At 40.0% G+C, this 18,180-nt stretch overlaps 1 protein-coding gene across 8 annotated transcripts in view; it reads left to right on the top strand.

Moving 5' to 3' along the window:
* The first annotated feature begins 268 nt into the window (after positions 1-268).
* Klhl3 (kelch like family member 3) overlaps positions 269-18,180 on the top strand; it is a 111,158-nt gene continuing 93,246 nt past the window's right edge. For 2 of the 8 annotated variants that reach the window (XM_010614113.3, XM_010614111.3), the window contains exons 1-2: positions 535-753; positions 12,954-13,073. In XM_010614113.3, coding sequence (XP_010612415.1) covers positions 13,061-13,073 — 13 coding nt within the window. In that variant the 5' untranslated portion in view covers positions 535-753; positions 12,954-13,060. The other 6 variants (XM_010614114.3, XM_010614116.3, XM_010614115.3 and 3 more) reach the window with 6 other exon arrangements.

Below are 18,180 nucleotides of genomic sequence, written 5' to 3'. Positions count from 1 at the left end.
ATTTCTTATTTTTTAATATTCTTTTTAATTTCTTTGTGTTCTTCGCTGTTCTGTTAAGCCCTTTCCCCCTAACTTCTTTCCATCTTTCAGGCTTAGAACTGATATATATGATTTTGGGAGGAGAAACTGGAATATGAGTTGTGACCCACAAATGAATTTCCCTCGGTGTATAAACTCCACTGCAGGCCACAGAGGGGCCTCCTTATTCCAGCAATCTGGCCAGGATGACAGACTCAGCCTGTAGGGAGGGCTGGGGGAGGGGGGCAAGTGTTTCTCAAGCTGGTGAGGAACTGGCCTGATTCTTTGCAGTCTAGGCATAGGAAGCAGGAACACCTGGGGTGGGCTAATTGCCCTGGCTTGGAATGTCTGGGCAGATGCACAGGCAGCTGGAAAGGTGGCACCGCTCTTGGGGCACCGAAGCTGCCACGGTTCCTAGGAGACCGAGGAGCAGGAGCCTGCGGGGGAGGGGGAGCAAGTGGATTGCTGCTTTTAGCAGCTGAAAGGGCTGCAGGGAGCTCTGGGTAAGACATTTTCTACTGCTGCTGCTTCTGCGGTAGAAGCTGCCTGGAGTAAGTCAGAGGAAGGAGGGTCGAGAGGGAGGAGGCTTCGGTTGCAGCCATGCTGAATCACAGTTGCTGATCGGATCTCCTGCTAGGCTGCTAGGAGAACCCAGATCAGAGCTAGGATTCGCGGGTGCATGCACAGTTCAGCGGCTTTCACCCCTACTGGGCCTCACGCAATGGAGGGTGAAAGGTATGTATGTGTAAGTGTATGTCGGTGTGTGTGTGTGTGTGTGTGTGTGTGTGCGCGCGCGCGCGCGCGTGTGTAAGAAAATGTGTGCTTGTGGTGCAGCTACCAGCTTTTGTATTTGCATTCATTGGGGGAGTGTTGGAAAGCCCGGCCACTAACCGACCCCCAAAGGGCAGCAATCAGAGCAGGGAAGCCCCTTTCAAAACCCACTTACAGGACTCAAAGCTCCAGAGATCTGGTTTCCACAAAGGAAGGTCTGGGTTTGTTGGGTAGTGGAGCACACCGAAAGAAGGGACTTCCTGGCTGGCGTTGGGGAGTAGTTTCAGCGCAGGCTGACTCAGGATTGCCTTCCTCAGGCTGTTTTAAGGTGTTTCCCTTTCCCGGCTTTTTTCCTCCAGGTGTATTTTTCCCCCTATGGTTGGGGTGTGTTGATGTCAGAGCGGTGATTGCTTGGCATAGAGCACTTGCATTTTTTTTTTATACTGAATTGCCCAAATTTTCAGGAGGCGTGCTGTGCTGATGGCTTTCCTAAAAATGTTTGTATGTGTGTGTACACGAGTGTGCGTGTGCCCTTATATACACATGTTCAGGGTTGAGGGAGAGAAACAAGTCAGATGACACTTCCACTGAACTGAGTTTCATCTCTGTCGAAAAGTTTATGAGTGATACTGCAAGATCTGTGCTTTGAAGGAACTCTTACTTCTTCCATCATGGATTTCCTAAGAAATTGGAATCAGCAGGAGGGAATTTTAGTAGTTGTGTTTAGTGGGTACTAACTAGCCTGGGTTTATGTTCTGGCAGTCGCATGCATAAAAATGTATAAATTATCTGAGATGCTGACCTTTCCATTGTGAAGGTGCTCAGTGCAGTACTGGGGTGGTTCATTCCTGTATCTGTGGACTTAAGTCTCGTGAGTGTCAGGCTCTTCATTTTGTGGGTCTGTGCTTATAGAGACCTCACTTAAAAATTTCTTTGAGGAGGGAAGACTGCAGGGAGGGGTCAAGCCAGGGCAGTGTACCACCTAGGGGAAGTTTGACAGTAACTGGCTGGTTAAATGAGAACAAGCTCAACTAAGTCACCACAGTCCAGAGAACACATTGGTAAACACTTTCCTTCTCACTGGTTGTCTTGACTCCTGCATCTCATGGGGCAGAATGATATCAACAATATAGACCTTATTAGAACTGGCATGATCGTTGGGTATCATCTGTCTTTCTGTCGGAAGAGGCCCTGGGGACTGTGCTTCTTCATGTCACGCCCACTGGAAGAGTCTGGGACTTTGCAGACAGAGTGTGCTGCCTGTGCAGCCCCTTTCTGGGAATTCTTTGTGACTGGAGCTTAAAGTTCACGTGGTCTCCTGGGCAGTAGAACGTCTAAAGGCCTTGAGCAGAGGCGGACAGTGTCCTCACTTTTTCTTACTGATCCAGTAGCCAGTGGAGGGTAAGGGGAATGGGATGGAGGCATACCAAGGCTGTTTATTTGATCCATGGAATATTGGGGCTGAAAGGTTGCTGGGAGACTTCCAGCAGCTAATGGAGCCCTTTTGGGCATTATGTTTCCAGTTCTGTGTTCAGAAATGTAATGACCCCTTGACCCCCAAAGCTCTGTTGTTTTTCAGAAGAACTCTGGTTCTTTCAGCTGAAACAGCTGATGTGTGTGGCTTTTGAACACCTGGTTGCACGTTCTTTTGCTTTTCTTCTTTGGGAGGTAGAGAGTAGATAAGAAATCGAAACTGTGTGCTTCTAATGCTCACCAGGTCATCCAGCTCACTACCTTTTGATCCTACTCCAAGTGCAGCTTATATGCCAAGCTCTCAAGTCTTCTGAGATCTGGCTCCCATCTCCATTCCCACTGCTTACTCAGGCCCATCAAGTGTTCAGCTGGTCTCTTTCATCACCACTCATTCTGTACATTACTCCATCTCCTTCATATCCTTAACTCCCACACTGTTTGAGTGGGTGCCTTTCTCTTCCTCTTTTGCAAAAGCTATATATATATATATATATGTTTAAAAATTCGAATTTGTTTTGGAAACCTCACCTTTTCTGGTCTCCACTGATATTCTTTTTTCCCCCAATGATATTCTTAATATCTCTAAATTGTATCTCAGCGTTGGGTACTATGTAGGTCTACCAGATCTTTTTGTGCTTTTGTTTCATATATCTTCCAAGTGTCCAATTTTAGAGACACGTCCTTTAGGGCTAATATGGTACCTTATACCTGAATATTTCTTTGACTACTATGTGGCTGTACAAATAACAGGTGCTGGGCAGTTATTTGCCTGTTAACTGAAAACTTTCATAGGAAACACTGTTAACAAAGAAAATTGGTGAGAGATGAGAGAAACCTTTGGCTAATGGGTTCATGCTTGGAAAGGAGCCTTATGTCAGCATGGATTATTGGCTTGATGAAATGCTTTGAGGTAGGGCAAGAACAGAGGGAAGTAAACCTTGTTTTACAAGTTTCCTGCAAGTTGAGGGTCGGAAAAGTGAAATCACTAGCTTGGGATCACATGTCAAACCTCCAGGGACCAGAGGGATCTTGAGTTTGGGCTTGTTTCATATTTAACCTGCCAAAGCTTAACTGAGGTTGTTTTTAAGCATTAACAATTTTTCAGGCAAGAAATTTCTAATGAATAATTTTCTTTCTTTGCTATGAGGGTATGAAAATAACTTCTACCCCGAAAGACTACTAATTAGAAGCATAGGCTTTAGAGTAACAAATACGTAATAGTGAATATACTGTACAAACTGTATGGCCTTGAGTGTGTCACATTTTTGCAGAACCGATTTTCCTTTTCTGTGTAAAGGAATAAAAATATTATCTATACTTTATGGGATTTTTCTGCAGATTAAATGAGATGGAATGTATAAAGCACCTAGCAAATTTTTCTAGTAGTTGGTAGTGTCATTGGTGACTATCTGTTACCATGTTGTATCCTGTGAGTTGCTACTGGGATACTAACCAAGGCATATTTTAGAGTTTTCCTAAATTTGTCGTCCATAGGAGATTATAAGTGACCGTTCTCATGAGAAAACTAGGGAGAGCTTATCAGGCCATCATCTTGCTTATCTAAACTATTTCCTTAAAACAGGGTACCTAACAGGCCTTGACATTTCTTCTTTCTTTTGAATTTCAACGATATATACTTTAATGTAGATGCCTTAGGGGTTTGGAACCACAAACTGGATACACCTTTGTTCAGGCCAAGATGTTAAGAAGAACCTGTGAACCTTGCTGCATCCTGAGCTACCTGGTTCTATGCTGGACCTTCTGGTGCTAATCTTCCCCAGCTCCCTCCACGAGAGAATCATTGTGGCTTGATTGGTCTCAGGAAGGTGATTTTGCAAAGTAAAAGGATCTCTCTGGCTCTTAGCTACTGTGTTCAGTGATAAATTGTGTCTGTGTGTGTAGAACACATAGACACTGAAAATGACCTTGCTACTAGTATTTTATTTCAATTCTGAAACCAGCCTTGTGGGTGGATTAGAATAAATTTCCCACTTATATTATTAGTCAAAATTCATAGAGACAGAAAGTAAAGTGGTTGCCAAGGGCCAGAGGGAAGAAGGAATGAATATTGTTTAATGTATGTGAAATTTCAGTTTGGAAAGATGAAAAAGTTCTGGAAATGGATAGTGGTAATGATTGCATAAGAAATACAAATGTGCTTAATGTCACTGTACACTTAAAGTGATCAAAATTGTAAATTTTATGACACATATATTTTGTCATAAACCCCATTCTAGGCCCATACTGGCAGAGTATGTAAAGTTGCAAAGAACCGTAACTTCTGGAGGAAGCATCATAAAAGGAGGAGTTAATTTTTCTTCAGTTATGGTTGTTTTCCTCATCAGAAGCATAGGGAGGCTGCTACTTGAGAGGGGCACCATGTACTCAACTCTGCCTTGAATTTATGTGATGTGTCCCCAGAGGACAGCTCTTCCTGGCTGCTTGTTTCAAAGGAGAACCTGCCTCTGGGCCTCCTGGAGCTTCTGAGCAGAAGACACTTATCTGTCCTTGCTTCAAGAACAACAGATAGGTAATATATTCTGGAGGGGGGGCATGATGTAGAAAGCTAATACTTCCTAAATGCTGAGTTCTGCAGTGCTAGATGATATTCTGGCAAGACCTGGGGAAGGGCAAGTGCTGAGCAGCTGAGCACCTTTTATATTCCCACTGGCAAATCTATCCCTAAACATCATGAGTAGAATCTTTTGGGCATCACTGTTTCCTGAAGCAGATGTGCATGCATTACAGCTATGATAACTGAAACTGAAAATTTCTGTTTTGGAAATACTTTTTGGCAAATTAAGCCCTTCAACTGCAGAAACAAAGCCAGTGAAAGAAGCCTCTTTATTTCCCAAAATCCAGATTTGGCTTTTTAGGATTTTCCTTGCTAAGTTTTAGATTGTTAAGATAGATCCAGACAAGAAAATTTTGTGTAAGTTTTCTTATGCCAATGCTTTATCTGATAAAATCTGCCATTGGTAGACCTGACCCATTTTTTTTTTGAATTTCTGGAAAACCCCCAAAACTAGGTTAAACTGAATACACCATTAATAAGCTATGTAAAAAAAAAATACCTTGAACATGCTTTGTCCTTAGATTTTTTTTTTCTTCTGTTAAATAAGTTCAGTGGCTCTCAGGATAGAAATCTGTAGCTTTTTATGAGGATTTTTAGATGCTCAACGTAACTTCCTAGACTTTTCTTTTTAACTTGTGAAAGTACACTGTGGCCTCTATCAGAGCTGCAAATGGGAGCGCTTAGTTCTATTCAAATATAAGCTTGGCTTCCAAAATGCCACATAACAAGGGTTGTGTTTCTTTTAGTCTTTTTTCTTCTTGTCTTCTGTCTGTTTAAGTGTTTCAGTTTTGTTTTATACAACCCACTTCAGAGTTTTCTCCTGTGGTTTTGGGGAAAGCAGTCTTGAATTGGGGTTTTAGGAATTTGATTATAACCTATGACATAACGGTTTGTGCTCCACTTACCCCGATGGGTTATAGACATTATCTGAAGTCAGTGGACATTGTTATTAAGAGCACAAGCCTTGGAGTTCATCTTGAAACTGAAGGAGACAAAGCCTTCATTATTCTAATGAGGGAGAGCAAGGAAAGATTCAGTAGTCTGTAGTTGTACCTCATCTATTTATCTGTGCATTACTTTACTCAATGGTTAATAGTGAGCTTCTATTCTTTGCTGGAGGCTAAGAATACACCATCCTGGTTCTCTTGGAGCTGAAAGTCTTATGGAGTCAAGGTTGCAAAACGTGCCTGTTAAATTTTCAGGATTGTTTTTTGCATCAGTTATTAAATACAACCATTATTAAAATTAAATTATAATAAATTAGAAACAAATGTAATTCTCAGAAAACAATGCTTTCTATTTCTTTTAAGATTGGCTAGGCCTTTGAGATTATGTTTATTGTATCTTAGAGAAGAAATACTTTTATATATAGCAGCTGCACACATCTCTTCTCAAATCCTATGCTTAGCAGTGGTACAGTAGTTTGAAATTTGCCATGGTGAGAGTAATTACACCATGGAAATTGGCAGAGGTTACATATCACCACCAGCGAACTGTTAAATATTTTCCAGTACACTCTGTGTTGGGAAGACAGATGAGAAAGAGCTGTTTACATTTCAGAGGGAAGCACAGAATACTCTAGGAGCACAGAAGAGGGGAAACTCGTCACTAGTCATGGAGGAGTGTAGGGAAGCCTTTCAGAAGACGCTTGCAGCACCGGGAGGAAAAAGTGTGGATAGAAAATGTTTCTAGGTGTCAGGTATGGTAGTGAGTGCTTGTAATTCCATCACTGAGGGAGGCTGAGGCAAGAGGATTAAAAATTCAAGCCCAACTTGGGCAATTTAGTAATTTAGTGCAACTCTGCCTCAAAACTAAAAAGAAAAATGGCTAAGGATGTAGCTCACCACTGTGAAGGCCCTGGTTTCAAACCCCAATATCATACACACACAAAAAAAAAAAGAAAGAAAAAAAAAAAGAAATGTTTTTTAGGCAAACAAACCAACAACCAAGCAGAAGAGTCTAGCATATTTAGGCAACTATAAATATTTTAGTACTATGATATCTTAGTCACTTTCTCATCACTGAGACACAAGATCTGATGATCTCAAATTAAAGGAGAAGAGGCTTATTTTGGCTCACAGTTTTTTAGAGAATTCAGTCCATAGTCAGGTTCCTCCAAGGCAAAAAGGGTGCAGTGAAAATGTTGGCTGTGGAGTAAACCTCTTTATGACACGGCACTCACGAAGCACAGAGGGAAGCGAAGACCAGGAAGGGGTATACCATTCTAGGTCACACTTTCAGTAACTCACCTCCAGCCAGGGCCCAACCCTAACAGCACATTTAGCTCTGAACTTATTCGTGGATTAATCCACCAATGAGGACAGTGTTCCCGTGATTCAGTGATCTTCCAAAAGCCCTTTCTCTGAACACATGAAGTCTTTTGGGCACAACCCAGGTATGACCCATAGCATATATTGATGAGAAGTCTTCAGGGCAGTAATGAGATTCTAAAGGCCCAGATCTCTGAAATTCACTGGGGATGCAGTGAGGAATTAATGAGAAGCTTGATCTCACTGGTATTCTGGAAAGGCCACTCTAGGAAGAGGGTCTTTCCCTCCATGTCTGTTGAATATCATATGAGTGAGGTAGTGGATAGACTTGCGCCATGAAAAAGTAATCAAATACAGGGCAGTATTCTATATACCAGTTGAATCATAGGCCAGAAATGCTATAGGAATTTAGAGAAGGAGATTACTTATTTTTTTGTTTGTTTGTGTTTTTTTTTTTGTTTTGTGAGACAGGGTTTCACTATGTAATTGAGACTGACATGGAACTTACTGTATAGCCCAGGCTGGTCTCAAACTCACAGCGATCCAGGAGGAGATTACTTAGGGCTGAAGTATTTAGAGGGTTTCCTAGAGGAGGCAAAGCTGAACTGTTCCTTTAAAAATGGTACAGTAGGACCAGGGATTTAGCTCACTGGTGCCTCCTGCCTCGCAAGCACAAGGTCCAGAGTATGATCCTTGGTACCAAAACAACAACAAAAATTTATTTGTTCAACCACAACCAAGTTCGATTCCCAGTACCAAAAAACAAAAACAAAACCAAAAGAAAAAAATGGTACAGTGTTTACGTTATGATGTAGGAATCATTCACTGCAGGGGATTCACCATGACACCAATGTTGGTTCAAGTGTGTTTGCTAGCAAAAGGGTAATGTGTGAAATTAATTAAGTTATTAAGCCTAATACTTAGAGGTTTGACAAAGTTGTGTAGTTTGATATATTCTGATTTGCTGTTGCTTGTACGCAAAATGGCTTAGATCACCATTTCTGTATATTCCTGCAAGAAAAAGGGGTTTTGCCTAGCCTGCAAACCCCTCACTGCATCTGTGATGGGTTACCTATTTGAATCTTTTTGTTTTGTACTGGGGATCGAACTCAGGTCCTTGCGCTTATGAGGCAGGTGCCAGAACCAAGCCATTTGAATCTTAACTGTGGTCCCACCTGAATGTTGCTGGAACTCTGGGCACTGGAGTAAGATGATTGCTCTCTTGTTCAGCAGCCAGAGCTTCAGGTCTGGTGGCAGGAGCGCATATAAATAAGCATTGAGTATTATGAGATTTGAAAGGCTGCAAACCTCGGGCCAGATCATAAAACCCTAAAGGCTGAATCACCTCAGTTGGGCTAGATGTGGAAGGCTGGTGTGATTTTTAATGGGGGCCAGAGCCAGATTTTATTTTTGAGGAAATCACTAATTTTGTGCTTGGCGTAAGCTTATTTACTAATAAATGTTTTTCCTCAAAAATATCTTGCAGCTGAGTCTTCCCAAAGAGCTTGGATAGGACAGTGGGAATATAACTCAGTGAAGACTTGTTTCACAGGTAGGGAGAGGGACTCTACAAGCCTTGTTTAGGATCAAGATCAAAGAAATCTGGGAATTGAACCTTGCTGCGGGGAAATGCATCGTCATTTTGGGACTAAGTAATTAAGATCTGATATGAGCAGAAGGGGGAAAGTTTTAGGGCAGGAAATGGCAGAACCTGGCAGCTCTGGGCCACGGCATGTGATTCCAGGCTGTGTGTGTCCACTTATGGACGTGCACACATGATATTGTTGAAAGGGGCAGGCTATGGTGAAAAAAGCTTGAGGACATTCGAGCTCACATCCCACCCCTGCTTTTTCTTATTTATTTGATCTTATATGAGACTCAGACTCCTTAGTGTGCTGCTCTCTGCAAAGTTAATGAGTTGTCAAGAAACTTGCACCTTTCAGAAACCAAGTGCCCAGAATCCACTTCTGACTTCCTGTGTCTTCACAGTGTTAAGAGCAAGGGGAAAAGGTAGCCTTTGGTTCCTTCTGATGTCAAACCTGCCCTGTGTGTCAAGGTAGAAAGTGCTTTGGGTGGATTGTGGAAACTGATGTACTTTTCCTAGCTAGCTCTGGGGTCATCAGCAAGTCAGCTGCTCTTTCAGAGAGGCTCTGGTTTGAATTATATTTTGTTGGATTTTAATCACCTGATAATAGGCAATATATGTGGTTTTTTTTTTTTTTTTTTTTTTTTTTTTTTTTTTTTTTTTTTTTTTTTTTTTTTTTTTTTTTTTTTTTTTTTTTTGGTACTGGGGATCGAACTCGGGTCCTTGTGCTTGCAAGGCAGGCCACTGAACCGCTGAGCTAAATCCCTGGCCTGGTAATATATGTTAGAGACCTTTTGGTAAACACAACATTGTATTAACAAAGACATATATTATTCTTAGAAGGACCAAAAAGTGCAAAGAGCAATGCAACAGGAAGAATGAGCTTTACTATTCATCAGCCACACTGGATTATCAGCATTTTCATTATGGCTCTATCTGATCCATACCTGTTCCATATTTGTGAAGCAGAGCTAATAATATCTGTCCTCTAGGCTTTTTGGTCCCTTGGTCTGTACCAAATTATGTTTTCTCATCTTGGCTTTTACATCTCTCCACAGTTTGAAGACAATATTAATAATGAATATTTGTACAATATTTTATAGTTTCCAGATTTATTTCAGGAATGTAAATATGGTTTATTATTAGAAAAGTTGTTATTCGCTGCATTAAAACATTAAGGAAAAACAACTACACATTATCTCATTAAATTTATAAAGCTATTTGATAAAATTCAGTATAACTATGAATAAAGACTCTGAATAAAAATCAAAGAGAATTTTCTGAACTTGGTAAACCTAATCTAAAAATTCTTCAGCAAGTGTATACAATGAAGGAACATTGGAGACATTTATAAGGTTAGGGATATGATAAGAATGTTCACTATCACTCTTTCAGTTTGATTATATAACCATCTTAGCCACTAACACATTTCTTTCAAAAAGTAGAGAAAAAGAGGAAAATCTCTGGCTTTATGGCTGGGGTATATCTCAGTGGTACAGTGCTTACTTTGGCATTATGTACAGGTAATTGGATATCTACAAAGAATACCTGATTGACTGAATAGGAAAATAGAAATAATAGAATCATTTGGTAAAGTGGTTGATTATAGGATCAACTTTCATAAATTAATTGCAACATTATAACAATCAAAATATACGTTAAAAGATTCAATTTCTATTATAAAATAACAAAACTGTAGCATACTTAGAACAAATCTAATCAAATAAGTGTAATGTGTTCATATGGAAAAAGAGAAATGACATTAAAGAGGACCTAAATAAATGGAAGAGAGCCCATGTTCATGAATAGGAAGGCATGATAATCAGAAAGATGTTGGTTCTATCCAAATTGATGTATAAATTCAGTGTAGTTTCTATCAAAATCCTATCAGGGTTTTTTGTGTTATCTGACAAGCTGATAACTGATATTTACCCAAAAGAGTAAAGAAATTTAAATCCTCAAGATACTTCTCAAGAATAATAGGAAGGCCAGGGAGTCACCTCAGTGGTGTGGCCGCCTGCTTCACAATTGTGAGGAGGGAGGGAGAGAAAACGTCAGGGGAGAGAAAGAATATGATCAATGGGCCAGGGATCCCCTGGTACCAAAACAAAAACAACAAAAATAATAATAGGATTGGGAAATTGTGTGATCAGATGTCAGACCTTATTCTGAAGCTACAGAAATAAATAGTGCTCATGTAGAGATGGACAGATCAAATCAGTGGAAAGGTTTAAAGTATCCAAAAGTAGATCTCTATATGTTTGGAGCTTTAATTTATGACCTAAGGTGGCGGGACAGTTGAGTGGGATAAATAAGAAGTATCAATAAATCAAGCTTATGGGAAAATTGTAACTCTTTCACCTTATGACATAGAAATTAGTATCAGGTAAAACGAGTTCAAATATCAAAAGCAAAAATATTAAACTTTCAGTAGAAAATAAAAATCTTTCTGGTTTTGAAGTAGAAAATAGAGATTATTATCTCTCTGGTTTTGGAATAAGGAAAAGCAGTAACTAGTGGGATTTCTTACATTTTCTGACATTTTCATCTTTGCTGGGTACTTCTGCTCTCTCATCACATTTTCTGGCTTGAGATTTCTTTAACTGCTTAAACAGAACTCCAACCAACTTCCTTTGTATATCTCTTGATATTTGTCTTCTCTGCTCAGTTAATTTATTTGAATCCAAACAGTCCGAATGTTCAGTTATCCATGATTTACATTTGCATTACATTTGAAAGTAGGCAAGAAAGTCAAAAGAGGAGCCTGTTAGAATGATAGAAGCCATGGTCTGCTATGATGTTTATATTTGAATGTTAGAATAGATATGAGTCTCAGTATGAGATTTATAGAGACTCCTCGGCTTCTGAAAGATTCTCTTAGCCATAGCAGGCCCTTTCTCTGTCTACTTTGCGGGTCTAGGTGGTAAGCATGGACAGAGGCCTGCTAGGCAAAGTCAGAAGAGACAACTTTCAGTGTCCCTGAGTGGGGGTAAACTGTGGGTCCCCAAATCTAGGCAAGTGGAAGAGGTTCTATCCCCAGAAAAACAAAGCTTAGCTTTGTCCAAATAGTGGTAACTACGTGGTCCCAAACTTCACCTGGGAACTATCGAATAGTTTAACCAATGTGGTAAGAATATCCTTGCTAATTCTTTTGTTTCCTCCTTCCTATCTCCCCACACCAGAAGGAGTGTTCAGGAGTAGTTGGGCACTGTCTGGCATCCCACAGAGATATGAGTGTTTTTTTTTTTTTCTTGATTTCAGCAGAGAAGGTGCTGAGATTATGGGTGACTCTTGCTTGTTATCACCTGCTCACTTAGTGCACACGGATAACCTTTCTTCCCACAAGAATCACAATCCTTAGTCTTTCTATGGGATTGTGGTTTCTTAGAAGCGTTCATTCTTGTTCCACTGTTCTTCATACCATAGGCAACATGATCTTTCTAAAGCATGAATTTGTTCATCTGCTTCCTGTCCCACTTTTCTGTTTCAGAGTCTTTGATTTCCTCTCATTGTTTCAGAAAAAGATCCACACTCCCCTGGGACAGACTCCTCCTGAGCTTGCTTATAGTTTGACTCAAACTTCCAGTACTTTGAACACACTTTGCTTTTTGTCCTCTTTTTATCTGGGCACATACTGTGTCCTCTGCCTCTCCATCTTTCATTTTACCTGGCTAATCTCTATCCTTCCTGCTGGTTTCTGCCTCTAGGAAGTTGTTTTCCTTCAGCCTGGTGTCACTGTGATAGTTTCCTATTCTCTGTTCTTCTGTAGCTCCTATAGATCAAAATACTTAAAATATGATATCTGAATATTTACTTGGCTTTCTCTTCTACTAAACTCTAAGTTTTGTGAGGGCGGGGACTGTGCTTTGTTTATTGCTGTATTTCCTTTAAATTTAAATACTGTGGCTGGTGCACAGTATCCGCCATTAAATGTCAACTGAACAGACATCCTTGTGTATTGAGTAATAGGGTACATAGTCTCCCTCAGTTTTGGTGGTGGAGATGGAGCATAAGGACCTCCTACAAAGTCACATAGTACTTGATGGCCAAGCTGAGCACCTGGCTTCCATTAGAAGAAGGCACGTTGCATTGAAAGATTCTGCAGCAATACCTGCAAGATACTTCCTTCCCTGGTAGGTCAGATCAGGCTAACAGAGATACTGCTGGAGGGTGGGTCTGCGTGTGCACCCGTGACAGCTGGATGACTCGGTGTACTAATGTGTGATCTCTCTTTCCTCTTCCTTTTCCTTCCTGTTCACAGCATCACACCAAGCTCCCAGCTTCTGATACAGGCTGGAGAGGATGAGAAGAACCAGAGGACAGTCACCGTCAACCCTGCCCACATGGGGAAGGCCTTCAAGGTCATGAATGAACTGCGGAGGTACTTTTCCTTTCTTGCCTGTGCCTTTTCAGAAGGAATTTGCAAAGCGAGTTTCACCAGAGACAGAGAACAGAAGGCAGAACACCACCACCTAGTGAATTCTGACTCTTCTCCACCCACTCAGTTGCTTGTCTTTTCCTTTCAAATACCGAGGCAAAATTGCTTTGCTGGAAATCTCTCTTTCCTTTGTATTTATTTAACACCTATCATTTTAGTGATTAATCACAGGGGAATATTCCTTTGTGGTTACAGCCGGTCTGTTCATAAACTTGACTTCCAACTGAACCAATTGCTTGAAAACTAGAAAAAAATGGAATGATTGCAGGGCTTACACATAATTGCAGATGAAAGATGGTGGATGTCGTAGATTATCCTTTGGCCTCCCTCTCTTATCTTCTGGGTTAAGTTTAGCTTGGAGAAACAGCTACTTGAGCAGAAGATTACCTAGCTCCAAAAATACAATGCACCTCTGTAAAGAAAGAAATGAAGTGCACATGTACTCATCTACTCCTGACTGAACAGCGAGGGTACACATGCAGGTTATTTGTAAGGCCAGTGTGCTTGTGTGATAAGCTTGTTGCAAGACAGGTTCAGGGCACGAACATGTTTTTCTGTATAAAGCTTGTGCACATAATCTCTTTGTACCAGAAAGCACAGAAACTTCCTTTGCCCATGCTATTATGTATTTACTACATTCTTCATCCTGTTGCGAAGGCTACTTGTTTACCTCCTTTTTCCTCTGGAGCTCATGACCTCCCTCTGAGAAGGGATAACTTCTGAGTGATTTTGATCTCTCGCACCCTGCGCTTCAGAGGCGCTTTGACTCATTCACCAGTGAGATCCACAAGCAGTAGCTAGGCCTTGGAAGGACTTGGTGGGATACGCAAAGTCAGAAATATAAACAGATCAATAATCTTTCTATATAGTAAAATAAAAAATAGGTAGTAGGAAACAGAGATAGATCTTTTGAGGGACCAAGAGAATTGAGAAATGGAGGGAGAAGGGAGGCAACAGAGGGGAAGGAGACCAAAAAAAAAGGAATTAAGATGTGTTATGTATATTTACCAACTCCTTGCGATGAATGTAATCATTATGTACTGCAAACATGTACTAAGAAATAAAATTTTAAGAAAGAAAATAATCTTTGCATAGTGCAAAGAGGTGTCTGAAGGGGGAATGTATCAGCTGCCTGACAGGTAGTGAGAATGAACGATAGCTTGTTTCTTAAATGGTGCAAGTATGTTGGATAGACTTCAGATAATACTTCTTAAAGGGGGTGATGCTTGAGCTGAATTTTGAAGGAGAAGTGAAAGTTAAAGACCTGATGGGCTGTGGGGGTAGGGAGAAGCTTGCAAGGCATAGAACATGGCCCAAGAAGTGTTTTTTGACTGAGAGATTGAATTACTTTTAAATAAAATTCCATCTGATTCTGTGCTTCCTTATTTCTCCTTCGTGCATGACCCAGTCTCTGGCACTAAAAATAAAAGTAAATTAAATTTGTCTACTGCTCTACTGCTCAGTTTTTATTAGGCTTTCACCCAGATTTCCTTGAAGCTCTGTCCATAGCCATCTTAGTCATCAGCCAGGGCTGATGTTTGTGCCTATGGGCATGGTTCTCTTGTCTCAAAATAATTTGTGTTGTATTCTCTAGATACTATTGGAGTTCCCTGTTTAGGTTCTTTTGAGTATCACTTGTGTCCTTTATCTGATTCAGGGATCTAGTTCTCTCACTGGTTCTTATTTTGCTTGGTATAGTCAATTCCAGGGAGCACTGAAGGCAGAACTCAGGGAATAGACATGTATACAGGATTCTCCCTACACCCACTTTCTCTTATTAACCTCTTTTCATCTTAAATGTCTTTTTAACAGTGTATCCTAAGTCCTCATTGCTTCTGCTACAAGTTACTAGGCTTTTGTGTCCTCCTCCCAAAGCAATGTCTTGGATTTAACCTACTCTAATAGTCCTGCTGCTTGAAATGCATTTGAAAAATGTTATATACTGCACCCTCTCTGAGATCCATAGTGTATATGGAATGTTAAACATTCTGAGAAGTACTGCAGTAAACTTGTTTGAATATTTCCCCACACATTTAGTTGTTATGTGTGGACTGAATATTTTGTGCAACTTGCTTTAGAAAACACTGGTTTAAATACCAGACAAAGCCCTTTGCTTAAATTTAAATGAATAATCTCTTTTTTTTTTGTTCTTTGTTTTGTTAAATAGACCACAATCTGTATATGTCTGGGAAATCTTTAGTTCAAGTTTAGATATGGAGTTCTCTTTCAATTTTATTTTTTTGTAAAATGAATATATTTATTGAAGAACATTTAGAAATTACTGACAAGCACAAAGTAATGTATAATTTTAATACTATTGGTAACACTTCGGAGAATATCCTTTTCTCAAATATATGTATATATCCAATTTTGTTGAATACATTTTTCTATTTCACTGTTCTATATTAAATGGATAAATGATATTTACTTTTGGAGTATCTTAAAATAACAGTTCCTTTTGTATGTCTAGGTTTTCCTAACTCCTCCCATAAATACACCTGTGGTGGTTATCTTTGTTGCAGTATAATGTAGTGGTCACAGTGTAGACTCTAGTTTAAAAATCTTGGCTGTAGTTTTTACCGATTTCACTCTGAGCAAGTTAATTAATCTGCCTGACCTTGCTTTTGTGTAGCATAAAAGGGGCCTAATAATAGTGCTAGTCTTGCTGGGCTGTTAAGAGGATTAATAAATAAAGTGCTTAGAAAAGTGAGAGCATATATATTACTATTGTTAACTATTTTTGCACATTCATAATTATTTCTATAGAATTAATTCCTAGAAGTAGAATTAGTTATTTCAGCTACCTGCAGCATAATATTCTTTAGCTATTTCTGTGAGTCCCTGACGCACAATGAATATTCTGTGTTAGCCAGATGATGGTGATGATGATGATGGTGGTGTTAGTGGTGATGATGGCAACGGCGATGATGTAAGTGCCACACTAGGTTACAGGAATTTGGCAGTAGAAAAGAGAGTCAAACTCTTACCCTCAGTGAAGCTTGTACTCTTATAATAGCCAAAGCGAGATATCTAAATGTCCAACTTTTAAAAACCAGAATGGTTCGGTGGCCTGCCTTGCAAGCTCAAGGACCTGAGTTCAAACCCCGGTACCAAAAAAAAAACCAAAAACCAAAAAACAAAACAAAACAAAACAAAAAAACAAACTAGAATGGAATAGGTGAGGCAGGGGGAAAGAGAGCTGGAACTGACACTTAATGATCTATATAAGTTTAATGTGAACTAGAGAGAGGGTGGACATATTTTGTTTTGATGAAGACCTGGATTCATGTATTTTGCCACATAAGGATTAAGTTAATGAAATGTAGCATGATATTCCAATGACCTAGTATTTTTTTTTGCATTGTTTTCACATTCCCCTCCCTTAAGCTATTTCAGTTCAAGCACACATGATCTTTGCAGTTTACGAATCACACAATTCATGAGCTTCCTATTCTTTTTACTTCCACGGTAGAGAATGGGCCATTGGTATGGTAACTGTCCAGGCTGCCTCCTCCTTTGGCACTTCATTGCTCTGCTCTGGCCAGACCCTGGTCCTTCTGGGCAGAAGAGCCCGAGTGACTCTTTGGCTCCTGACATTCCAGTAGTGGTGATGAAGTCATTTTCAGAATAGGATGCCCTGACCAGGTTTGAAAAGTAGAGAGCATGAAGGATGAAGAAGCCAATGAGTATTGAAATTCATAGGCTTTCTTATCTCATTTGAGCAGATTTTTTTTTCCCCTTTTCTTGCTGGGAACCTAGGGCCTGGTACATGCTAAGCATATGCTCTACAACTGAACTATACTGCTGGCCTCTTGATAGTTCTAACTTTTCATTTCACCATTATAAATAGCATCCATAGGATTTTTTTTTTTTTATATGGGGGTTGAACTCAGGACCTTGAGTTTGTGAAGCAGGCAGTGGAACCACTGAGCTAAATCCCTGGCCCCCATTTATTTTTTCCAGTTCTGGGGATCGAACTCAGGTCCTTGTACTTGCGAGGCAGGTGCTAGAACCACTGAGCTAAATCCCTGGCCCTTCATTTCACCATTGTACTCAATTCTCTGTGCTCTCTCTCTCTCTCTCTCTCTCTGTCCCTATGCTTTTAGTACTAGTACCGAATGATCTAAGCACATTGCTTTCTGCTTCCCTTTTTTTGGCAACAGCTTTATAAAGATATAATGAATATGCCGTATAACCATACCTATTTAAAACATAAAATTTAATGACTTAATATATTCACAGAGTTATGCAATTTTAGAATATTTTCATCACTCACTGTGTACTTTAGCAGTCACCCCCTTCCACTTCTTCCCCCTGCCTTCATTCTCCTATTCCTTTGTAGTCCCAGGCAACAACTACTTTTTATCTTCATGGATGTGCTTATTTTAGAATCATACAATATGTGTAGTCTTTTGTGTTTTCCCTCTTTAGCCTGGCACAATGTTTTTAAGGTTCATCCATGTTAGAGTGTGTCTCAGCACTTCATTCCTTTTTATTGATGAATAATGTTTCATTATTTAGATATGACAAAACTGGTTCTTGGCTAGAGTAAATACTGCTACTGTAAGCCTTGAGGCACCCATTTTGGTGTAGATATGTGTTTTCGCTTTTGGAGTCTCTGGATGGAAATGGGGATATAGCAACTCTGTAGCCTTTGGAGGCACTGCTAGACTGTTTTCCAAAGCAGCTGTACCATTTACATTTCCATCAACAGTATATGAAGATTCCAACTTCTTCAGTTCCTCTTTAACACTTGTTAACCAAGGGGTCTCATTAAATTGCTAAGTTTCCCAGTCTAGCCTTGAATAGCTAATCCTCATGTCCCAATCTGCCAGTGCTCCAACACTGGGTTATTTTTCTCTGTTTATTATTGAGTTCTAAGAGTTTGGATTCTTCTTTTACACAAGCCCATTTTCAGGTAGATAACTTATAAGAACATTTTCTTATTCAGTGGATTGGCTTCTTTCCTGATGGTCTCCTTTGAAGCACAAGTATTTTAAATTTGGATATCTAACTTACCAGGTGTTCTTTTATTATTTGTATTTTTTGG

The sequence above is a fragment of the Fukomys damarensis genome, unplaced genomic scaffold (genome assembly GCF_012274545.1).
Source record: "Fukomys damarensis isolate Sample0158 unplaced genomic scaffold, DMR_v1.0_HiC HiC_scaffold_9, whole genome shotgun sequence".
Classification (NCBI taxonomy): domain Eukaryota; kingdom Metazoa; phylum Chordata; class Mammalia; order Rodentia; family Bathyergidae; genus Fukomys; species Fukomys damarensis.
This window is presented reverse-complemented; position numbering and strand designations above follow the sequence as displayed.